The sequence below is a fragment of the Chelon labrosus genome (genome assembly GCF_963514085.1).
Source record: "Chelon labrosus genome assembly, chromosome: 5".
Classification (NCBI taxonomy): Eukaryota; Metazoa; Chordata; class Actinopteri; order Mugiliformes; family Mugilidae; genus Chelon; species Chelon labrosus.
The window spans coordinates 24,213,228-24,238,912 of NC_140341.1; the positions used below are offsets into that span (position 1 = coordinate 24,213,228).

The 25,685-nt window shown below is 38.2% G+C and overlaps 3 protein-coding genes across 5 annotated transcripts in view; 1 reads left to right on the forward strand and 2 right to left on the reverse strand.

Moving 5' to 3' along the window:
* The window catches only part of pard3bb (par-3 family cell polarity regulator beta b), a 250,350-nt gene that overhangs the window by 82,836 nt on the left and 141,829 nt on the right, over positions 1–25,685 (forward strand). The window lies entirely within an intron of this gene.
* On the reverse strand, positions 884–4,977 carry LOC311487800 (uncharacterized protein). Its single transcript, XM_084544179.1, has 6 exons — positions 4,694–4,977; positions 4,052–4,159; positions 3,358–3,465; positions 2,716–2,823; positions 1,387–1,516; positions 884–1,254 (listed from the first exon to the last, which is right to left on the reverse strand). Exons 1-6 carry the CDS (start codon positions 4,799–4,801, stop codon positions 1,205–1,207), a joined length of 612 nt encoding a protein of 203 aa, XP_084400305.1. The 5' UTR covers positions 4,802–4,977; the 3' UTR covers positions 884–1,204.
* On the reverse strand, positions 12,160–22,137 carry LOC311488717 (uncharacterized protein; the record flags this gene model as incomplete). The annotated part of the gene is made up of 21 exons (XM_084545568.1): positions 12,160–14,403; positions 14,496–14,566; positions 15,171–15,276; positions 15,400–15,459; positions 15,679–15,738; positions 15,958–16,017; positions 16,237–16,296; positions 16,948–17,007; positions 17,220–17,279; positions 17,499–17,558; positions 17,778–17,837; positions 18,057–18,116; positions 18,864–18,923; positions 19,143–19,202; positions 19,415–19,474; positions 19,694–19,753; positions 19,973–20,032; positions 20,778–20,837; positions 21,399–21,591; positions 21,748–21,910; positions 22,020–22,137. 21 exons carry the CDS (start codon positions 22,135–22,137, stop codon positions 12,211–12,213), a joined length of 3,744 nt encoding a protein of 1,247 aa, XP_084401694.1. The 3' UTR covers positions 12,160–12,210.

Below are 25,685 nucleotides of genomic sequence, written 5' to 3' on the forward strand. Positions count from 1 at the left end.
CTTCAGGGTCTATTAAGTCTTTATTGATCTGTTCATTTCTGCTGATATGAATTCATGCTGGATCAAACTGCTGACTGGGCTCTGCTAAAGAGACCAGACTTAATGAGGTCTATAAAACACACTACCATTCCCCCCGTCTGTGTATGGCCTTTTTGTTCTGGCAGGCATGCGTTTGAGTGCTCTCATGCACATTTGTGTGTTATGTGTTATTCACCGATTAGCTTTTTAATGTTTATCACCTCCCCTTTCTGGAATATTCACTCTCCATTTTCACTGTGTCGCACTCATTCCTCTTTACCCCATTTCTTGTCTCTTCGTCATTTCCTTACTCTGCTCTCTGCCCTACACCTGAACCCATTTTTAAAACCTTCACACCTGCAGATACTGGAGCTGCAGCTAAAGGGTTTAAGCGACACACACACACACACACACACACACACACACACATACGGGTTTCCATGTTGAATGGGGACCAACTTTCTGATCATCACTTGCGGGGACCAGTCTTTCTTAAGGTACCCAAGAGCTGAAAAAAATCGAGTATACTAATCTCAGTCCCATTAGAATATACACGACCTTAAAAACCTGAAATCATGAACTCGTGTTATCCCCATGCTAAGTGGGGACTTAGAAAATATCGAGTCAACATGGCTCACGGGGACATTATTTACATATTATTTGCATTATTCACACAAATTCCTGGTTGATTAGTGGGGACCTGGCAAAAACATTAAGCATTATTGACATGAATTAAATGAGACATATCAGCTACAAGTCACCAACTATTTTTAGCTTCATATTTATAATTACAGCCAAGCACCAGCATGAGTTAACTACCACACAATGGTCAGATGCTCAATACCAATATATTAAAACTGCTACCAACTATTAATTTATCTTTTTAAAATAATTTAATGACATCACACTCACATTTAAATTGCAGAATTAACTTTTATTGACTACTTTGAAACTTTAAACTTTAAGTCACTTTAGTCAAGCATTCAAACTCTACACGGTGTATAAAACTGAAAACCCATGCAGTAACGTGCAGATGCATTAAGAATAAAACCTGAAAAAATAAAAATAAAACCTGCCATACCACAGACCACATTATTTGCGCTGTATTTTCCGTTTGTAGGCTGTAATACGGTTATAAACATAGAATTTGTGGTTGTGCCAGTCCCTCTTCTTAAGAGCTTCTGGTTCAGCCTTCAAACACTGTTTTCTTCTTCTTCTTCTGGGCAGGGTCGTTACCTTAAAGTGGTCAGAAAAAACAAATGTGTAAACAAAGGGATAAGGGAGACTATATTCTAGAATTATGGCCTGAAGTTCTTAGTCTGATATTAGTTTACAGCAAAAGCCAGCATATGCAGTAAAAAAGCACACCTTTGGAGAAAGGCCTCTGAGCACTGACTCCTGAAGATATCTCCATCTGATGTTGGAAGTTTGAGTCTTTTGGATGGTGCTGGCATTTCACTCCCTTCAGTAAAGGAACGTATCTCCTCTGCGGATGGGTCTATGGACAATATTCAGAAAAATGTAAATGATACAGTATTCTTGTACAACAGAATGTTGAGAATACCCAATTCATTTATTGCAGTATTGGTTTTTAATTATAATTAGTCAATAGTATTATTTAATCCATTAAAGTGTAAAATTGTGTTAATCACCATGTCAGCCATACATTTACATACACATATCCTCAGATTGTGTTAATCAGTGAAAACCTTCAGTGAAGTATTTTGACTACATTTTAGCAATGCTCATTTAGTTTTCTGTTGAACTTGACGTTGATGATCAATGTACAAAACCAGATACAACTGCCAATCAACTTTACCTACACAGTTAAAAGTGTTTAATTTGTCAACTGTCACACATTCAAAGTAAGACAGTCATGAAATATTTTTAAAGTATACTGTTATGTTTGATTTAGTTTTACATAAATGTACATTTCCCAGTCCCAGTAAGTAAGTGCATGGTTCTTATTAGTCAATAAATTAGTCAATCTGGTCATTACAGTGGGTGCACTTGTTATATATTCATGAAATACTGGCTTAGATTTTTAACAAAAAATTTAATAATTTTCTCTATCAACATTTGGATGAAATGGATAAACACTTCTAGACTTATACAGTATGAAACTGCAAAAATTTTAGGCTGTTACTTTAGTAACTGCATCTTTCTCAACTATTATATAAATTATAGCTATCACAGCTACACAAGGTTACTTCTACAGTTTGAAAACTACTGCACCATGGACTGGTAGTTGGAATACATTTTAGTTATTTAGTTTAGTAACCCATGTGTCAGCTATTAGAACCATTAATGTTATTAGCCCCCCTTTAACAGACATAAATATCTACATGCAAATGAGACACACAATGTTAAACTTCCATGTGGGGACCAGTTTGGTCCAATTTTCAATCCACAGTTTGTGCTCATATGCAGTCTGAAGGTGTGTTGTGGGGACGTCGTAAATGTTTAGAATAAAGTAATAATTAACTAAGAAATAAACTATTTTGAAAGCTGAGATTTGCCCTGAATACCCCTCTACCACTGACCTTCTCAGTGCATTACATTAAACTCTTTGTTGTCATGATTACCAGTAGATTCTCACCTCAATATATTTCCTTCCTCCTTTTAGATTCTTAAAACCACAGAAAATGACAAAGACAGACTGTGAGATCAAATCTGAAGTGATGAACATCAACATACCTGTTCAGTAGTGTTCTCTGGTATAGTTGTATCATCCAACAGAGATGTTAGCACAGAGGAGGAATGGGAGTCATCCACTTCCTTGGTAGTAGCTGCTACAGTGGTCATCTGTAACACGTATTTTATAATGTCAACAGAATGACTACTTTAGGTTAGGTAAAACCTTAAAGAAGAGATGCATGCCAGCACACCAATTTAAGAGAAATAAAGTTTCAGTACACAATATAACATTTCATCATGCCCAGCAATGCTAAATCTGTGTTAACACATCTGTAAAGAAACAGGCTTTGTGGGGACCTTTCACACACAATGTTAGACTTCCATGTGGGGACCAGTTTGGTCCAATTTTCAATCCACAGTTTGTGCTCACACACACTCTGAAGGTGTGTTGTGGGGACGTCGTAAATGTTTAGAACAAAGTAATAATTATCCAAGAGAGAAACTCTTTTGAAGGCTGAGATTTGCCCTGAATAACCCTCTGCCACTGACCTTCTCAATGCATTACATTAAACTCTTTGTTGTCATGATTACCAGTAGATTCTCACCTCAGTATATTTGCTTCCTCCTTTTAGATTCTTAAAACCATAGAAAATGATAAAGACACACGTGAGATCAAATCTGAAGTGATGAACATCAACATACCTTTTCAGTAGTTTTCTCTGGTATAGTTGTATCATCCAACAGAGACTTTAGCACAGAGGAGGAATGGGAGTCATCCACTTCCTTAGTAGTAGCTGCTACGGTGGTCATCTGTAACACGTATTTTTTGATGACAATATATTAGCATAAAACATACAAAGTTTATTGTCATCTAAATCAAATCTAAATAGAATGACTACTTTAGGTTAGGTAAAACCTTAAAGAAAAGATGCATGCCAACATGCCAATTTAAGAGAAATAAAAATTCGATGCACAATAGAACATTTCATCATGCCAAACAAAGTGAAATCTGTGTTTACACATCTGTAAAGAAACAGGCTTTGTGGGGACCTTTCACACACAATGTTAGACTTCCATGTGGGGACCAGTTTGGTCCAATTTTCAATCCACAGTTTGTGCTCACACACACTCTGAAGGTGTGTTGTGGGGACGTCGTAAATGTTTAGAATAAAGTAATAATTAACTAAGAAATAAACTCTTTTGAAGGCTGAGATTTGCCCTGAATACCCCTCTACCACTGACCTTCTACATGCATTACATTAAACTGTTTATTGTCATGATTACCAGTAGATTCTCACCTCAGTATATTTCCTTCCTCCTTTTAGATTCTTAAAACCACAGAAAATGATAAAGACACACTGTGAGATCAAATCTGAAGTGATGAACATCAACATACCTGTTCAGTAGTGTTCTCTGGTATAGTTGTATCATCCAAAAGAGACTTTAGCACAGAGGAGGAATGGGAGTCATCCACTTCCTTGGTAGTAGCTGCAACGGTGGTCATCTGTAACACGTATTTTATGATGTCAACAGAATGACTACTTGTGAAGTTAAAACCTTCAAGAAGAAATGCATACCAACATACCAGTTTAAGAGAAATAAAAAGTCAATTCATAATACAATATTTTAATCCTCCCCAACAATTTGATGTCTGTGTTTACACATCTGTAAAGAAACAGGCTTTGTGGGGACCTTTCACACACAATGTTAGACTTCCATGTGGGAACCAGTTTGGTCCAATTTTCAATCCACAGTTTGTGCTCACACACAGTCTGAAGGTGTGTTGTGGGGACATCGTAAGTGTTTAGATTAAAGTAATAATTAAGGAAGAAATAAACTCTTTTGAAGGCTGAGATTTGCCCTGAATAACCCTCTGCCACTGACCTTCTACATGCATTACATTAAACTCTTTGTTGTCATGATTACCAGTAGATTCTCACCTCAATATATTTCCTTCCTCCTTTTAGATTCTTGAAACCATAGAAAATGATAAAGACACACTGTGAGATCAAATCTGAAGTGATGAACATCGACATACCTGTTCAGTAGTGTTCTCTGGTATAGTTGTATCATCCAACAGAGATGTTAGCACAGAGGAGGAATGGGAGTCATCCACTTCCTTGGTAGTGGCTGCAACGGTGGTCATCTGCAACACACATTTTATGATGTCAGTATGTTAGAATCAAACATATAAAGTTTATTGTCATCTAAATCACATCTAAATAGAATGACTATTTTAGTTTAGGTAAAACCTCAAAGAAGAGATGCATGCCAACATGCCAATTTAAGAGAAATAAAAATTCAATACACAATAGAACATTTTATAATGCCAAACAAAGTGAAATCTGTGTTTACACATCTGTAAAGAAACAGGCTTTGTGGGGACCTTTCACACACAATGTTAGACTTCCATAATGGGACCAGTTTGGTCCAATTTTCAATCCACAGTTTGTGCTCACACACACTCGGAAGGTGTGTTGTGGGGACGTCGTAAATGTTTAGAATAAAGTAATAATTAACTAAGAAATAAACTCTTTTGAAGGCTGAGATTTTCCCTGAATACCCCTCTACCACTGACCTTCTACATGCATTACATTAAACTCTTTGTTGTCATGATTACCAGTAGATTCTCATCTTAGTATATTTCTTTCCTCCTATTATTTTCTTGAAACCTTAGAAAATGACAAAGACAGACTGTGAGATCAAATCTGAAGTGATGAACATCAACATACCTGTTCAGTAGTGTTCTCTGGTATAGTTGTATCATCCAACAGAGACTTTAGCACAGAGGAGGAATGGGAGTCATCCACTTCCTTGGTCGTAGCTGCTACGGTGGTCATCTGTAACATGTATTTTATGTCGTCAGTATGTTAGCATAAAAATGAAGTTTATTGTCATCTAAATCACATCTAAATAGAATGACTATTTAAGATTAGGTAAAACCTTAAAGAAGGGATGCATGCCAACATGCCAATTTAAGAGAAATAAAAATTCAATGCATAATAGAACATTTCATCATGCCAAACAAAGTGAAATCTGTGTTTACACATCTTTAAAGAAACAGGCTTTGTGGGGACCTTTCACACACAATGTTAGACTTCCATGTGGGGACCAGTTTGGTCCAATTTTCAATCCACAGTTTGTGCTCACACACACTCTGAAGGTGTGTTGTGGGGACGTCGTAAATGTTTAGAATAAAGTAATAATTAACTAAGAAATAAACTCTTTTGAAGGCTGAGATTTGCCCTGAATACCGGTCTACCACTGACCTTCTCAGTGCATTACATTGAACTCTTTGTTGTCATGATTACCAGTAGATTCTCACCTCAGTATATTTCCTTCCTCCTTTTAGATTCTTAAAACCACAGAAAATGACAAAGACAGACTGTGAGATCAAATCTGAAGTGATGAACATCAACATACCTGTTCAGTAGTGTTCTCCGGTATAGTTGTATCATCCAACAGAGACTTTAGCACAGAGGAGGAATGGGAGTCATCCACTTCCTTGGTAGTAGCTGCAACGGTGGTCATCTGTAACATGTATTTTATGATGTCAACAGAATGACTACTTGTGAAGTTAAAACCTTCAAGAAGAAATGCATGCCAACATACCAATTTAAGAGAAATACAATTTCAATAGACAATGTAACATTTCATCATGCCCAGCAATGCTAAATCTGTGTTTACACATCTGTAAAGAAACAGACTTTGTGGGGACCTTTCACACACAATGTTAGACTTCCATGTGGGGACCAGTTTGGTCCAATTTTCAATCCACAGTTTGTGCTCACACACACTCTGAAGGTGTGTTGTGGGGACATCGTAAGTGTTCAGATTAAAGTAATAATTAAGGAAGAAATAAACTCTTTTGAAGGCTGAGATTTGCCCTGAATAGCCCTCTACCACTGACCTTCTACATGCATTACATTAAACTCTTTGTTGTCATGATTACCAGTAGATTCTCACCTCAATATATTTCCTTCCTCCTTTTAGATTCTTGAAACCATAGAAAATGACAAAGACACACTGTGAGATCAAATCTGAAGTGATGAACATCGACATACCTGTTCAGTAGTGTTCTCTGGTTTAGTTGTATCATCCAACAGAGATGTTAGCACAGAGGAGGAATGGGAGTCATCCACTTCCTTGGTAGTAGCTGCAACAGTGGTCATCTGTAACACACATTTTATAATGTCAATATATTAGCATAAAACATACAAAGTTTATTGTCATCTAAATCACATCTAAATATAATGACTATTTTAGTTTAGGTAAAACATTAAAGAAGAGATGCATGCCAACATGCCAATTTAAGAGAAGTAAAAATTAAATTATGCAATTGTTCGCATTCCTTTGTGAATCACATTGTTTAAAAACAGCTTTTGTATTATGCTTTAATACATTCACTCAAAATTATAAATTACAATATAAAGCAGTCAGGTTAGCTATTTTTCTCTCCTTCACACTAAATTGCATGCAAATATTTAGAAAATTGTAGTAAACCATTTCTGTAGTTAGCATTCATTAGCTGTAAAATCTTTCAGATTGAATTGCATGCAGCTAGCTAGAAATTTTAGTCTTTCACACTGAAGTGCCTTTATGTGGCTAGAAAATCTTAGTCAAACAGTTTATGTTACCACAGAGCATCTGCAGTTAATTAGCATTCATTAGCTCCAATATCTTTTACATTGAATTACATGCAACTAGCTAGAAAATCGATGTAAAATATTTGAAATCTTAATACAGTTTCTGCAGTTAAATAGCAGTAACTAGCTATAAAATACCACTGAATTTCATGCAGCTAGCTAGAAAATTTGTAGTAAAACATTGTAGGTCTCCACACAGCTTCTGTGTTTATTTTGAGCTAGCTAGCTAGCTAGCTACCCAACACACATGAGCTAATTAACGTATTTTGAGCACTCAACAGTAGTTCTCCAGTTTGTTATACAAATGTACTTACTTTGTGTTTCACTTTTGCTGCTTAGAAGGAAAAAGTCAAGGCTTGTTAGCTGGTATGTCCTGCAAACAACCGTCTCCGTCCTCCTCTATTCCATTTAACTTTCAAAGTGTTTGTTTGCTGCATAAATCCTTCGTAATGAGGACCAGGAAGTGGGTGGCACCCATCCATATTTGGAATATGTGTGTGTGGAACAGGAAGTGCAGTACCACCCAAAAAGCTTCAGGAGGTGCAAGCGAGCACACACACACACACCTGCAGTGAGCGAAAAACATGCCTTATGGGCCAATGCTAAAAAATGCATAGGCACCTCTAGAATAGCTCCTTTATTCATTTAAAAGGGTTTCCCTTATGGGGACCTGATTTTTGGTCCCCACTCTGCAACAGGTCCCCATGACGTGAGTGTGTAAACAGATTTTTGTCCCCACAAAGTGATGATTTCCAGAGCACACACACACACACACACACACACACACACACACATACGGGCCTATATGTATTAGACGGACACTGCTGCCGAAACCCGTTTTTTCCTACATTAGGCGGACACCCCTTTCCGCTTGCTTTACAAAGATGTGGTGAATGTCAAAAAATCTACTTTGAGCCATGGAACCCAAATGTCACTTCAAATCTTAAATACACAACACACAACCCAAAATATAACAACCTGACAAAATGCTTAATTAGGAGGACAGAAGATAATGAGGAGAATAGGCCCGCCCATGACACTAATGTTAATTAGGAGGACTAACTCAATTTGTGCGGACAGTAGCTATACAACACACAAATATGTCACTGAGGTGCATTAAAGGGTCAAACACCATTAATGGGACATGGCTAAACACAAACACAAAAGTGGCGGCATTGTCCATTGAAAGGACACACCTACGATATGTGGACAATTTGTTTTACACAACACACAATACAACCGACTGTGCATTGCAAAGACATACCTGATTTGTGAGGACACATATACAGTATATCACATATTTTATATATTTTTTGACTCTTCCTCAGTCCATGTCCATCTAAGGGCAGAGGATGTAATTCTGATGCTGTGTAAAGCACTTTGAGACAAACACCAGTCAATGCACAGCGAGCCACATTTATTGCAGCAAAACATAAAACAACTTGGCTCTGCTTAACATTTTTTTGTGCAAACAACCAACTTCTGCTTACAGCTGACTTCCCTTTTAACAGCTTTTAACCAAAATAATAATAAAAAAATAAAACAGAAGATATGCCACACATTTCAATGACTGCTCTGTTTTTTTAGAGTCACGCCCCGATTTCTGACGAAGTCTCTTATGTTTTGCACAGAGCGATCTGCTAGAGCAGGATGCTCTGCATTTTTACATTGCTGGCATTCTATCATCGTGGCAAGTTTGCCTTTCGAAATATGGCGCTTGAAGTGCTTCATGACAGCAGCCACCTCTTTAGGGGACCATTGCCTTTTCGGTCTTCTCTTTGCCTCAAGACTTGCTACAAGAGAGAAACAGATTGTCAAATGGTATTCACACAACAATCCCAACAACAATAATCCCTGGAACTGGTTAATATATCACTTTATGAGTCTTCATGGACACCACGGAGGAAGTCACTGCTATGCACTGATCACATTTTATGACCAATTAATGTACAAGACTAGGAAATTCCAAAGAGTTCACTTACTTTTTCTCGCCACCTCATCTAGAACTTTAAAGCAATGTAAATAGGGATGTACCAATCTGACTTTTTCTTTTCTGATGCTGATTCAAAACCATGTAGTGATTAAATGCTAATGCTCTCAATTCACTGTATCTAAAGCACCAGTGTGCAACTTTTCATGCTGTCTACAAACAAAAATGTATCATTTTATTTACACATTATGCGCTCATTAATTATTAATAATTTCTTCCATCAACAAACTGATGTGATCCAGCAAGCTTTGAATTTGCCATTTATATATACATAAAGCTTAGAAGCTCAGTGCTGGTGGCCATGCTGTGCTGCTATGTTGAGACTACAGACCCTGACAGAGGATACAATCAGGTGGGTTGCGTTTTTAAATGCAATGGCACTGTGACTGGAAGAGAGCCACCAAAACACAAACTGACACATCATTACAATGTGTAAAACTAACTGCATAAAGTTCACACAAACAAACCATATGAACATCTAGTTTTCGGAAGGACATTGGTCAGGTCAGGTTAAGAGAGATGACCCCAATTTACACAATCAAAATGCCTAGTTTATTCTAGGGACAAGCAGCAAGATGAACCTCACTGATTTGGTATCAGGGCTTGCATATGCTGTATTATCCAAACAATCAGCACCAACTCGTCCATTCTAAAAAAAGTGACTTGGTAACGAGAGCCTTTTGTGTGTGTGTTTGTGTGCATTTACCAAGTTGTTCATCGCCTTTCCTCTTTCTGTCAGATTGTTTGTTCTTCTCTCCTGTGTTTTTCTTAAACACTGCAGAAGAGAAAAAAAAATTGTACTGTTTTAATATTTCAACCTGTTATTCCCATGAATAAACTGGAAAGGGAGATCATAAGGATGATAGCAATTTCAAGTCAAATTTGTATATAAACTATGAGTGCTGAGAGAGATGGAACAAAGCAGCAGAGTAATGAGCACCAAATTGTTTTGGCGACAAGCAGCAAGCTGAGACTCACAGATTTGGTATCAGGGCTTGCGTATGCTGTGCAAAGACTAACAGCACTGATTTTATTTTCAGTTTGTAGTTGGCACTGATTAGTATTAAAATCAATTTAAAGTGGCTTGCTTGATAAAGACATGTTATTGTCATACCCATAGATGTGCTTTCTGTGGCAGAGTCAATATCTGTGAATTAAAAAAAAAAAAAGATTAGAAATATGGACATCATAACATACAGTAACATTATCCAAAAAAGGTTCAAAAAAGGGCAACTGGACTTGTAGAGTTTTTTTTTGAGAAAACATTTCACCACTCATCCGAGTAGCTTCTTCTGAAGAAGCTACTCGGATGAGTGGTGGATATACTATGACCTGGATGACTGAGAACCTTCACAGACATACAGTAACATTTCCTTGCCCACATGTAATGAATCAAACATCAACGAGGATGCTGGCGGACTGAAGTGTGGTCATACCGTATGAGGTGCCTGGAGGTTCCTCGACAGGCTGCCTGACTCTCTTCGTCCCTACAGAATAGTGGAGATGAATGGTCATGTGATAATTTGACCTGTGTGTTTTTCACAACACAGGTCACAGGCGCAGGGGTAGTTAACAGCAATAATGATTGTTATGTTTCAGTTATGTCCCAATAAGCCATACCAGTGCGTTAGCATGTACAATAGCAGAACTCTTGAACTTGCATGGCTAAAAGGAATGCATCCATTCAAATAATGTAAACTCGACTCTTCCTGCTATGTCATGACAAAATGTCTAATGACTGAACTTAAGTACTGGAAATGAAGACAGACAGACAAGAACTGCTGTAACTCCTATGGCCTGTCCAATGATGACTCCTGTACTGCTGTATCCATCTAACAAACCCTGCCTGGCTAGCATTAAAATAACTAGCAGCATTGCCTTGCCTACATGTAATGAATCGACTATCAATGAGGATGCTGGCGGACTGAAGTGTGGTCATACCGTATGAGGTGCCTGGAGGTTCCTCGACAGGCTGCCTGACTCTCTTCATCCCTACAGAATAGTGGAGATGAATGGTCTTGTGATAATTTGACCTGTGTGTTTTTCACAACACAGGTCACAGGCGCAGGGGTAGTTAACAGCAATAATGATTGTTATGTTTCAGTTATGTCCCAATAAGCCATACCAGTGCGTTAGCATGTACAATAGCAGAACTCTTGAACTTGCATGGCTAAACGGAATGCATCCATCCAAATAATGTAAACTCAACTCTTCCTGCTATGTCATGACAAAATGTCTACTGACTGAACTTAGGTACTGGAAATGAAGACAGACAGACAAGAGCTGCTGTAACTCCTATGGCCTGTCCAATGATGACTCCTGTGCTGCTGTATCCATCTAACAAACCCTGCCTGGCTAGCATTAAAATAACTAGCAGCATTGCCTTGCCTACATGTAATGAATCGACCATCAATGAGGATGCTGATGCTCATACCATCTGGGGTTCCTGGACATTCCTGCTCATCTTGGCTGTCTGTTTTCATCCCTGTAGAATATGGAGTATGGCTCAGTAAAGTGCATGCGTTATATGCAGGTTTGTGCAGATTCAGTCAGTTCATAAACAAAAATATTTCTGGGCACACTTACCAACTTTTGTCTGTGACTGTATTTGGGGCTGCTCTTCATCAGACTCACTGTCTTCACTCTGCCCAGAATAACTCAGGTTTATGTCATCTGACAAAAAATAAAGAAAATAAAAACATCAAAGGAGTTAAACAAACGTTAATTGAGTTACAAACATAACACATTATGAATAATCTGACACATGAAGTTTAATGAAGATTACCTTGTTGAAGTTGGAGGGATAGATCAGTTTTTTTTGTGTGAGGTTGTGTGAGGGACAAATGGCAGGCAGGCTGTGTGGAGATATAGTTGCTAATGTCTATTAGCAACTATTTTAAACCTAACTTTGATAGCAATCTACAAAATAAAACAACAACTTTTAATAGCAATACCTTCAATGTCAATCTCTTCAAGTGATTTGCCTTGAAGATTTGTCAGGGACCCTTTCTCCATGGCAAGCAGTAGTTTTGATATTTTGGCCAGCTGGGTTGTAGCCTCTGGAAGCCTGTAATATTCTCTGTGGACACGAATATCATGTCCTAAGAAGTCGGCAACTTGGTCCAACTCGTGATTTTTGAGGTTCAGGATCTGTGACAAAGTTGCAACATGTTTGCGCAAGTGAGTCGACCTGAGGAGTTCAGGATTCTGAGCGCCACACTCATTTGCATAAATCCTCAAACAATCCTGTCCTCTGTAAGGAGACAAACAATGGGGTCTTGCGAACAAGAATTCATTCTCTTCTGGAACTCCACACTCTGTTCTTTTGCTTATTAGATGTGTTAAGGCATCAACCATGTCTGGTGACAGCAGCACAGCAACTTTGCGCCCTCTTTTACCCCTAATTTCCACGCGACTGAAGTGGTTACAAAGTTTTTGTTCAAATTTTGTAAGGCCGCTGGCAACATCCTTATGCAAGGCAGTTGTGTCCCTTTCAAGGAAGCCTTTGAGTCGCATTTTTGCAACTTCTCCTCCACGTCTTCGGTTGAAGAGTATTATTTTTGCAAGAGTTGCTTTACAAAGTTCACCATAGACTTGAGGTGATGGCATCTTTCCTAACTTTTCAGATGCTACATCTGCAGTTTTTTCGAGATGTCGGTGAAGACGTTGCACATCCTCTGTGAAAGGCAGAGTAGATGGCTTGTTGAAGTGTCCCTCAGTCAAGGTTGTCAAAGCTGTGTGTGAGACAAGTTCAGACCACTTTTTGGTACACAATGTCTTGAATGTCTGGGTTGACTGTATCAGTTGACTGTCCTCTGCTATCAGAGCCCTGCAGTGTATGATGTCACAAATCTTTTGCAATGAGTGACCAAGTTTGAGTGCAAGGCTTGGAGTTTGGTAGCTGTTCTTTTCTTCATCAAACCCAGACACCTTCTTGACAGCTTTGATAACCACATGGAAATTTGCAGGTTTTACAGCATCTTCAAGGGTATATATTGCAGAGTCTTTGCGCAGTGCCAGGAGAAGTCTTGCAACTTCGCGGAGCTTCTGGCGAATATAATCATATTTAGTGGGGTCCTGTCCATGTTTATTGAAAAGTGACTGGGCCAGCTGAAGAATAGAGAAGTCACTGCGCACAGCAGCAGAAATGTCGTCGTCTTTCATGGCAGTTAAAAGCTTCCAAACACCATTGGATATCTGTTGACACAATGTTGACTCCGACATTTTGGCCAAAGACAAGACTCTAGTTCTTCCTAACTCTGCATTGGCTTCCACTGGCTTCGAAAGACATTTTCGAACATGTCGCCACAGATCCCTGCGAAGATACAGAGCCTGGCAATACATGCAGTGCACATAATCTTTTGGATTATAAACATTCTTGGGTTGGCGTCTAAGTTTTAGTAATCCAGTCCCACTCGTTATAACCTCAGTATTGTGTTCGTAGTTCCCTTTATTCCGTAACTTGTTCAGCATTTTTTTGCGTTCACTGGAGTCATGTGGGAGTGCTAAAAGTTGTGCAACCTCCAAACTTGTCTTCTCATGGGTTTTCAAGTGACGTGTAAATTTTGACTGTGGTTTTCCACAGATGTAGCAAAAAGTTTTTCTTCTTAGTGCAGAGGCTGTATTTGAAGACTGTATGCACTGATCTTCCTCAGGTTCCTTAACAGATGAGTCTTCAGCATTGCCAACACTGCTAACTTTGGCCTGAACACCTGATACTTGTTTGCCTTCCCTACGAGTCTTTTCACACGTTTTTGTGCTGATTGCAGATTCACTGCAGGACACTTCTGTATTCTGCACTTCTGAGAGTTGTTTAACATGCATATAGTTTGAAGGCCCTGCTGTGGTTTCCCATGAATTGTCTGAATAACTTTGAAAATCAGATACATATTCCTCCTCTGATGATACTGCTTCTTTAGAAGGCCTTGCTGTGCTTTTCCACAAACTGTCTGAATCGCTGTGAGAATCAGGTACATATTCCTCCTCTGATGAAACTGTTTCTTTGTAAGGCCTTGCTGTGCTTTTCCATGAACTGTCTGAATCGCTGTGAGAATCAGGTACATATTCCTCCTCTGACGACACCTCTTCACTTGAACTTGTTTCTTCAAAAAGCTGATAAAAGAAAAGAAAAAAGAAAGAAAAATGAAATACTAAATTGTGCTTTTCACGTATACATTTAAAAATAATTACACAAATACACTTACCATTAGTGGGGGTTCCAGGCCCATCTTCTGACTTTTCAAATAGCAACTTTTGTGCCAGAAGAAAGAACAAACTAGACAGAAAATAAAAACAACTTATGGAGAAAGTTGATGCATGTACGTCACTCTACATTAATAAAAACATTACCTGCATTCAAAAGTTTCAATTATGCATTTGATGAGAAAAACTGCATTATGTATTAATTTAAGGAGAAGTGCTGTTTTTTTTTTACAACCTGGACCTTATTTCTGGCATAAAATACGATCATTTACTCACCCATATTACTTTAGTGTCATTCGGAGTCCATCGGACGATATTTAGATCCAATCGAGAGCCATATATGGGTGAGTAAACGACCGTATGTTATGCCAGAAATAATATCCAGGTTGTAAAAAACGGCACTTCTCCTTCACACAATGACTCCATGTTAGTTATTTAATTAAAAGTGATGCATATGCAGTCACCATTTTAAAAGGAGCAATATGTAAGAAATCTATGGAAAGTAATCATAAAATCATCCTGATATGTCAGCAGAGATTAAAAATTTTAAAAAGGCGAGTCAATTTGAAACACTAAATGTGAAATATCATTCAGACAGAAGGAAAAAAATACAGTAATTATGAATTAATAAATAAAATAGTGCATGGATACATAATTTATTTATCAAAACTACTCACGTTTACATCTTACACCAGTCCACTTAAGAGCAGCAAACGGTCCACTACACCTGATACATTTTTCAAAGCTTGGTACTACTGAGGAGACCAAGTCATGTTTACAGATCTGATGAGAAAAAAACGTGGTTATGGTGAAGACACTTGCAATTAAAAAAACACCATCTTTTCTCTGATAGAGAAAATTAACAGAAATATTTCTGTAAGTTGTGGAAATATAAAAGTTACTTACTTCATCAATGCTGCTGGTAGGAGGTGGAGACGGGACAGGATCTGTCTCCTGTGGACAGTTCTGGGGACATAAATGGACAAAGTTTAATCACTAAACATCCAATGTTTAACAGTTAAAGTGTAGCTGCTCAAGTTGTGCAATAACAACACAATTATATACTGAGGGAATGACAATAGATAACAGTATTCTTAAGATTTTAGATTTAGGATATATGTACAATGTTACTGAGACATAATGAAGATTTTTAAACAGGACTTTAACAAATCATCAGTTACTTACTTCATGAATGCTGCTGGTAGGAGGTGGAGACGGGACAGGATCTGTCTCCTGTGGACGGTTCTGGGGACATAAATGGACAAAGTTTAATCACTAAACATCCAATGTTTAACAGTCAAAGTGTAGTTGCTCAAGTTGTGCAATAACAACACAATTATATACTGAGGGAATGATAATAGATAACAGTATTCTTAAGATTTTAGATTTAGGATATATGTACAATGTTACTGAGACATAATGAAGATTTTTAAACAGGACTTTAACAAATCATCAAATACTTACTTCATCAATGCTGCTGGTAGGAGGTGGAGACGGGACAGGATCTGTCTCCTGTGGACAGTTCTGGGGACATAAATGGACAAAGTTTAATCACTAAACATCCAATGTTTAACAGTTAAAGTGTAGCTGCTCAAGTTGTGCAATAACAACACAATTATATACTGAGGGAATGACAATAGATAACAGTATTCTTAAGATTTTAGATTTAGGATATATGTACAATGTTACTGAGACATAATGAAGATTTTTAAACAGGACTTTAACAAATCATCAGTTACTTACTTCATGAATGCTGCTGGTAGGAGGTGGAGACGGGACAGGATCTGTCTCCTGTGGACGGTTCTGGGGACATAAATGGACAAAGTTTAATCACTAAACATCCAATGTTTAACAGTCAAAGTGTAGTTGTTCAAGTTCTGCAATAACAACACAATTATATACTGAGGGAATGACAATAGTGATATTTAAGATTTCCCTCAAGAGTTAGAATTCATCTCAGCGTACAGACTGACCATTAAAAACACAGAGTTGCCTCGCAGTCCTGATTTTGTCAATAACCTGCACAATACTGCCCATCCCCCACAATACACAGTAGGACAGTAGCAGTAACTAGGGGGACGTAATACACAACCGTGGTCCAGCCTTAACATGCAGGACAGAACACTGCCCATCCCCCACAATACACAGTATGACAGTAGTAGTAACTAGGGGGACGTAATACACAACTGTGGTCCAGCCTTAACATGAACAGTTTTAAGGTTCTACAGCAAAAAAAAAATCTATTTAAGCTTAAACACTTTATTATTAGCTTGTGAGTTGTAGCCAGCATAACATTATCAAAAGGTGTGTGAGTTTCAATCTCAGATGGCAAAAACTTAATTTAGATTCTCATCAGAATGACCTCACCAACAATCCAACATTATGGGGCAGATTTAATCCAAACCAAACAAACAGATTTTTAAAGAGGACTTTAACAAATCATCAGTTACTTACTTCGTGAATGCTGCTGGTAGGAGGGGGAGACGGGACAGGATCTGTCTCCTGTGGACGGTTCTGGGGACAAAAATGGACAAAGTTTAATCACTAAACATCCAATGTTTAACAGTTAAAGTGTAGTTGCTCAAGTTGTGCAACAACAACACAATTATATACTGAGGGAATGACAATAGATCAGATGGATAGACAGATTTAGGATATATGTACAATGTTACTGAGACATAATGAAGATTTTTAAACAGGACTTTAACAAATCATCAGTTACTTACTTCATGAATGCTGCTGGTAGGAGGGGGAGACGGGACAGGATCTGTCTCCTGTGGACAGTTCTGGGGACATAAATGGACAAAGTTTAATCACTAAACATCCAATGTTTAACAGTCAAAGTGTAGTTGTTCAAGTTCTGCAATAACAACACAATTATATACTGAGGGAATGATAATAGATAACAGTATTCCTAAGATTTTAGATTTAGGATATATGTACAATGTTACTGAGACATAATGAAGATTTTTAAACAGGACTTTAACAAATCATCAGTTACTTACTTCATGAATGCTGCTGGTAGGAGGCGGAGACGGGACAGGATCTGTCTCCTGTGGACGGTTCTGGGGACATAAATGGACAAAGTTTAATCACTAAACATCCAATGTTTAACAGTCAAAGTGTAGTTGCTCAAGTTGTGCAATAACAACACAATTATATACTGAGGGAATGATAATAGATAACAGTAGTCTTAAGATTTTAGATTTAGGATATATGTACAATGTTACTGGGACATAATGAAGATTTTTAAACAGGACTTTAACAAATCATCAGTTACTTACTTCATCAATGCTGCTGGTAGGAGGCGGAGACGGGACAGGATCTGTCTCCTGTGGACAGTTCTGGGGACATAAATGGACAAAGTTTAATCACTAAACATCCAATGTTTAACAGTTAAAGTGTAGCTGCTCAAGTTGTGCAATAACAACACAATTATATACTGAGGGAATGACAATAGATAACAGTATTCTTAAGATTTTGGATTTAGGATATATGTACAATGTTACTGAGACATAATGAAGATTTTTAAACAGGACTTTAACAAATCATCAGTTACTTACTTCATGAATGCTGCTGGTAGGAGGTGGAGACGGGACAGGATCTGTCTCCTGTGGACGGTTCTGGGGACATAAATGGACAAAGTTTAATCACTAAACATCCAATGTTTAACAGTCAAAGTGTAGTTGCTCAAGTTGTGCAATAACAACACAATTATATACTGAGGGAATGACAATAGTGATATTTAAGATTTTCCTCAAGAGTTAGAATTCATCTCAGCGTACAGACTGACCATTAAAAACACAGAGTTGCCTCGCAGTCCTGATTTTGTCAGTAACCTGCACAATACTGCCCATCCCCCACAATACACAGTAGGACAGTAGCAGTAACTAGGGAGATGTAATACACAACCGTGGTCCAGCCTTAACATGCAGGACAGAACACTGCCCATCCCCCACAATACACAGTATGACAGTAACAGTAATTAGGGGGACGTAATACACAACCGTGGTCCAGCCTTAACATGCAGGACAGAACACTGCCCATCCCCCACAATACACAGTATGACAGTAGCAGTAACTAGGGGGACGTAATACACAACTGTGGTCCAGCCTTAACATGAACAGTTTTAAGGTTCTACAGCAAAAAAATAAATCTATTTAAGCTTAAACACTTTATTATTAGCTTGTGAGTTGTAGCCAGCATAACATTATCAAAAGGTGTGTGAGTTTCAATATCAGATGGCAAAAACTTAATTTAGATTCTCATCAGAATGACCTCACCAACAATCCAACATTATGGGGCAGATTTAATCCAAACCAAACAAACAGATTTTTAAAGAGGACTTTAACAAATCATCAGTTACTTACTTCATGAATGCTGCTGGTAGGATGGGGAGACGGGACAGGATCTGTCTCCTGTGGACGGTTCTGGGGACATAAATGGACAAAGTTTAATCACTAAACATCTAATATTTAACAGTCAAAGTGTAGCTGCTCAAGTTCTGCAATAACAACACAATTATATACTGAGGGAATGACAATAGATAGCAGTATTCTTAAGATGTTAGATTTAGGATATATGTACAATGTTACTGAGACATAATGAAGATTTTTAAACAGGACTTTAACAAATCATCAGTTACTTACTTCATGAATGCTGCTGGTAGGAGGGGGAGACGGGACAGGATCTGTCTCCTGTGGACGGTTCTGGGGACAAAAATGGACAAAGTTTAATCACTAAACATCCAATGTTTAACAGTTAAAGTGTAGTTGCTCAAGTTGTGCAATAACAACACAATTATATACTGAGGGAATGACAATAGATCAGATGGATAGACAGATTTAGGATATATGTACAATGTTACTGAGACATAATGAAGATTTTTAAACAGGACTTTAACAAATCATCAGTTACTTACTTCATGAATGCTGCTGGTAGGAGGTGGAGACGGGACAGGATCTGTCTCCTGTGGACAGTTCTGGGGACATAAATGGACAAAGTTTAATCACTAAACATCCAATGTTTAACAGTCAAAGTGTAGTTGCTCAAGTTGTGCAATAACAACACAATTATATACTGAGGGAATGATAATAGATAACAGTATTCCTAAGATTTTAGATTTAGGATATATGTACAATGTTACTGAGACATAATGAAGATTTTTAAACAGGACTTTAACAAATCATCAGTTACTTACTTCATCAATGCTGCTGGTAGGAGGCGGAGACGGGACAGGATCTGTCTCCTGTGGACAGTTCTGGGGACATAAATGGACAAAGTTTAATCACTAAACATCCAATGTTTAACAGTCAAAGTGTAGTTGCTCAAGTTGTGCAATAACAACACAATTATATACTGAGGGAATGACAATACATAACAGTATTCTTAAGATTTTAGATTTAGGATATATGTACAATGTTACTGAGACATAATGAAGATTTTTAAACAGGATTTTAACAAATCATCAGTTACTTACTTCATGAATGCTGCTGGTAGGAGGGGGAGACGGGACAGGATCTGTCTCCTGTGGACGGTTCTGGGGACATAAATGGACAAAGTTTAATCACTAAACATCCAATGTTTAACAGTCAAAGTGTAGTTGCTCAAGTTCTGCAATAACAACACAATTATATACTGAGGGAATGACAATAGAGATATTTAAAATTTTCCCCAAGAGTTAGAATTCATCTCAGCGTACAGACTGACCATTAAAAACACAGAATTGCCTCGCAGTCCTGATTTTGTCAATAACCTCCACAATACTGCCCATCCCCCACAATACACAGTATGACAGTAGCAGTAACTAGGGGGACGTAATACACAACCGTGGTCCAGCCTTAACATGCAGGACAGAACACTGCCCATCCCCCACAATACACAGTATGACAGTAACAGTAACTAGGGGGACGTAATACACAACCGTGGTCCAGCCTTAACATGCAGGACAGAACACTGCCCATCCCCCACAATACACAGTATGACAGTAGCAGTAACTAGGGGGACGTAATACACAACTGTGGTCCAGCCTTAACATGAACAGTTTTAAGGTTCTACAGCAAAAAAAAATCTATTTAAGCTTAAACACTTCATTATTTGCTTGTGAGCTGTAGCCAGCATAACATTATCAAAAGGTGTGTGAGTTTCAATATCAGATGGCAAAAACTTCATTTAGATTCTCATCAGAATGACCTCACCAACAATCCAACATTATGGGGCAGATTTAATCCAAACCAAACAAACAGATTTTTAAAGAGGACTTTAACAAATCATCAGTTACTTACTTCATGAATGCTGCTGGTAGGATGGGGAGACGGGACAGGATCTGTCTCCTGTGGACAGTTCTGGGGACATAAATGGACAAAGTTTAATCACTAAACATCCAATGTTTAACAGTCAAAGTCTAGCTGCTCAAGTTGTGCAATAACAACACAATTATATACTGAGGGAATGACAATAGATAACAGTATTCTTAAGATTTTAGATTTAGGATATATGTACAATGTTACTGAGACATAAGTTTAATCACTTAATATCCAATGTTGAACAGTTAAAGTGTAGTTGATCATGTTGTATAACAAAACAATCATGTACTGAGGCAATGTCAAACATTACGCCGCATCTAAATGTCTCCACATGATTAGCAGATATTCAAATAGTAGACTGTGTGTTCACTTTGTGGTTCAGTAACAACAAAGACTAGTCACTAGAATAGCATGAATTGCTGTTCAGTGATAGCAAATAGTACTGCAATATGCAATGATTTAGAAAGCCTAAATATATTTAACCTTTATTCAAATATCACTATATATGGTACAGCTTCACTTTGCTGTGAAATAGTGTTAAATGATAGTAGACCGACAAGTGTTGAATCTTTGTGAAAATTAAGCTCCATTTGTAAATACCTTGCATCTCCACGGCCAATCAGAATCTCCGTAGTTATATGTGATCTCTTCCCCTGGAGCGATGTCCTTTAGTGCAAATAAACACAGATGGGGCTTTCCATCCACTTTGATTGTTTTCATTTTGCTGTTCGGGTTCACATGTTCATCATTGACAAGTCGCCCTAGGGAGTCATCCTCTCTGGCAGCATCAACACTGAAATAGCAACATGATTCTCGTTACAAACTGAATTTTAACTAAATTCCTGTATGGGTTATGTCTCTGTTTCCATATAATACATTAATACTACTTCTACTAACACTTAGTGGATGAGAAATAGTTTGTATAAATGAAATTCAATTAATTACATACCAGAACTGTTTTCCATTAAATCGAAATTCAAACATGAAAACCTTCAGTGAATCATGATAAATTCGTTGCCTGTTTTCATGTTCATGTTTAGTTATCAGTTCCCCTCGATATTCAACAAGGAATTCTCCCTTTTCAAAGTGGCAGCGGCTGAACACTCCTCGACCTAACAAAAGACAAAGGGAAAAATAGACGGAGAGTTAGGAGAACTTATACAGTTGTAACGATAAGCAAGACACGCCCATGCTTACGACACAAATACTTTGGCAACTCACCTTTGAATGAATTTATATATTTCACCTCAAATCCATCCTTGTCTTTACACAAGGATGAAAAATGTGCAGCTTCTTCTTGAGGTTTAAACTTTGCCCTCCGGGGCCTTGTTGCTGCCATCTCTTACAAATGCCTGATGATCACCACAGTACATATGATTTAATTTCTAGATCATGGACATTTCATTATAACATTTTTTTTTTTTTTGTAATTATAACATATTGACACTAAAATGCAGACACAGATTACTGAATGACTGTAGCCAGCAACTAACAGTTTCCTACTCTCTAGAGGTGCATGTCAGCCCTTGAAAAAAGGGCTGACATGAGAGTTAAACGAGGACAACGTTCACAGACAGCAATTATGCAGATTTACCTAGCTAATTTATGAACTCAGTCTGAGCATGTCAACAATATTAACTTCCTTATGTTGCCAACGACTTCACAAAGCAATTTAACAGTTGGTAAAACAAAAAAAAAATGGTTTTAGTTTCATGAAAAGTCAAGTCAACAAGTTAAATTTCCCCGACTAGATAATGCTAACACATGTAAGCAACGTGTTACTAGCTAACGTTAAAGTTACAATTTAGCTGAATCTGGTTCAATAAGCACGTTAGCTTTAACCAGCTAGCAATGCAAAAAACAAACCTGGTAAGACTAGTTTCTTTAACCGAAGTGTAGCTGTGTGTTTTGAGTATTAAAGTCAGTCTTACCTAGTTTATCCTCGTTTTTGATGAGCCAACCAAGCCAGGTGCATCGTAGGTTTAATTGACTTGGACTTTAATGACGAGAGGAGAGGACGCGGTGCTGTCAGATCTCGCGAGAGAAACAAACAACTGGTACTATTAAAATAGCGCAAAACCAAATCAAGCGAGTCATGGTAATAAAATAAATAAATAAATAAATAACACTTTGCACGTCCGCGGGTCGGATACGGATGAAAAAAAAAAAAAAAAAAAAAAAAAAAAAAAACTCTGTTGTTACTATGGCAACCTGTGAGTACGAGGAGGGAAAGGGAGGGGCAAAGGGAACGGAGTTGATGGATCCAGCAAGACGATAATATCTGCTTTACAACTCATGGAGCTGGAACTAAGCCAAAATAAGCAACTATACTTTAACAACAAGCCCACAATCGTTTATAATGGAAGCAGTGCTATATTTTATTTTTATTATTATTGTTGTTGTTGTTTTAGATGTAATTTCAGTATTTCAAACGAAATGAGTTGTATTAAAGAGATGGCTTTTAAGTGAGGTAGATAGTTTGTCCCCAAGTCTCCAACAGTAGTGTGTGGAGTATTGAAAATATATTCAAGTTAAAGCACACTTAAAAATTACTTAAATCATTTGAGAAAACTACTCAAGTAAGAGTAAAACAGTATCTGGTTAATACATTACTCAAGAGTACAAGTGACTTCCCATTTGAATAATTTGTGCAAACTAATGAAAAAACTTCTTGATAAAACTACAGCAGGTAGGGTCCTTATAATAGATCGATAAGTCGGAACAGGAGGCGTGAGTCTCCTAGCAACAAGACTCGTTTCAGAAGTGGATTGTACTACACAGGAAAAACCTGGTCATTTAGTGGAAGGAATACAAAAGAAAGTGACCGACAGGGAAAACAAACACACATTCACACTGGTGTTGTTTTTCCCCGGTGGAAGACCCTGAAAGCAGAAATAAGACTGAAGACAGACATAGATGTCACTTTACTGCTGGATGTGTTGCTATTACTTAACATAAAGATTTGTAGTGTGACTAGGGTTGCCACCCAGGGCTGGACTGGTAATCTGGCGTACTGGTCATTTTCCCGGTGGGCCAACATACTTTTGGGCCAGTATGAGGGGGAAAACTATTTTGGGCCACCAAAAGACCCCATTGTACCATATCATCCCAACAGATCACTTCGGTCTGAAAGTGCAGGCCTACTTGTGGTTCCTAGAATTTCAAAAAGTAGAATGGGAGGTAGAGCTTTTAGCTATCAGGCTCCTCTCCTGTGGAACCAGCTCCCAGTTTGGGTTCGAGAGGCAAACACTCTCTCTATTTTTAAGGTCAGGCTTAAGACTTTCCTTTTTGATCAGGCTTATAGTTAGGGCTGGACTAAACCATCCCTTAGTTATGCTGCTATAGGCCTAGGCTGCTGGGGGACGATGCACCAAACACATGTCCTCCTTCTTTCTTCTCTCTCCACTCTCGCATCCTCCACTTTCTTTTCTCTGGCACAGAGTTTTTGCCCTCCAATTTCCTATATACTACTAGTCATACAATTCTGTGCTATTACTATGTAGAATGTTTACTGATGTGTGTGTTCCACCCCCCTTCCCCCCCACTTCCCCCCTCTTCTTGTGAGTATCTCTGGCCTGGAGTGGTGTGTTTCCTGTTGAGCTCTATACTACATCTGTTGTCGTGGTCTCATCAGCCTGCCCAGTCTTCATGGAATCCTGCAGTTATCCACTCCTACCTGAATGAACAATTCTCCAACCTGCCTATGATTCCTCTTACATTTTCAAACTGTCATGTAACATCATCAGTTTGTATCATAAGATTCCACATGTACACTTTAGTCAGATATGTGTATCTATGACAGATGTACGGTTATCTTGCTGTTCTCTTCTCTCTTTCTTCTGTCTGTACCCGGCTGGCCTTAGGCAGATGGGTCCCTCCATATGAGCTGGGTTCTGCTCGAGGTTTCTTCCTGTTAAAAGGGAGTTTTTCCTTGCCACCGTTGCCTTCAGGCTTGCTCTGGGGGTTTCAGGCCGGGTTTTTGTAAAGCGTCTTGAGACGATTTGTATTGTTATTGACGCTATATAAATAAAATTGAATTGAATTGAATTGAAATGGGACAGCAGTTCATTGTCTATACCGACACTGTGCAGGTCCAATAACATGTCGGACCCACCACCCATTCCTCTGACACTTCACCTGTTAGATGCTCTCAGTCTGGGCTTTTACAACTGCAGCATAAATGATCAGCAACATGGGCTACGAGTGTAGCTATGATACACTTGTGATGTGACTTTCAGAGTCAAGTTACTGTGTCAAGTACTCAATAAAAAAACAAAATAGACAGCAGAATATATAAAGGAATGGAAGATGGAGTATGAATGGCTGGGAAATGTCACCGTCACATGTAGCCAACTGCACCATGTACCAGTAGATTCCCTGACATAAGGCAGCATGAGTCAGGAGAGACACACAACAGGAAAAAGAGGCTTTGAACTCTCACAAAGCTTGTTCTTCACCAGGCATCTCCAAAGGTTGACATAGCATGTATAGCATGTTTACTCCTTTGGTTTGGCTCATTTCATGAAACAGAAATTACATTCTCAAAACTCTAAGATCATTTGGCAAAATAGTCTTACAATTCAGCACAGCACCATAACTTACTTGCAAAAGCAAAATCTGTCCCAAAACAGTAAACTACTGTGTCAAAAATAAATTCCCTTCTCATGCAAATAGCCAGTGCCCCCAAAATGCATTGTCCCTTTGGCATTGTGTAAGCACTGCAAGTCAGAATGTTTAGATGTTTTTTCACTATGGCAGAGGACCACTGAAATATCCCTCATGTCCACCTCTCAGTCTTAGTCAAGTCCTTGACAATGGTTACTGTACATTTTTTTTTGTCTAGCTAACAGAATATAATTGTGTATATAACTGAAAAAAAAAAAGGAT

Bases quoted from the DNA above. Each gene is read 5' to 3' on its own strand.
- LOC311487800 (XM_084544179.1), bottom strand. From the start codon at position 4,801: ATGACCACCGTTGCAGCCACTACCAAGGAAGTGGATGACTCCCATTCC. The intron at 4,160-4,693 runs GTATGTCGATGT...TACGTGTTACAG, and splicing joins CAGAGAACACTACTGAACAG to ATGACCACCGTTGCAGCTAC. The intron at 3,466-4,051 runs GTATGTTGATGT...TACGTGTTACAG, and splicing joins CAGAGAACACTACTGAACAG to ATGACCACCGTAGCAGCTAC.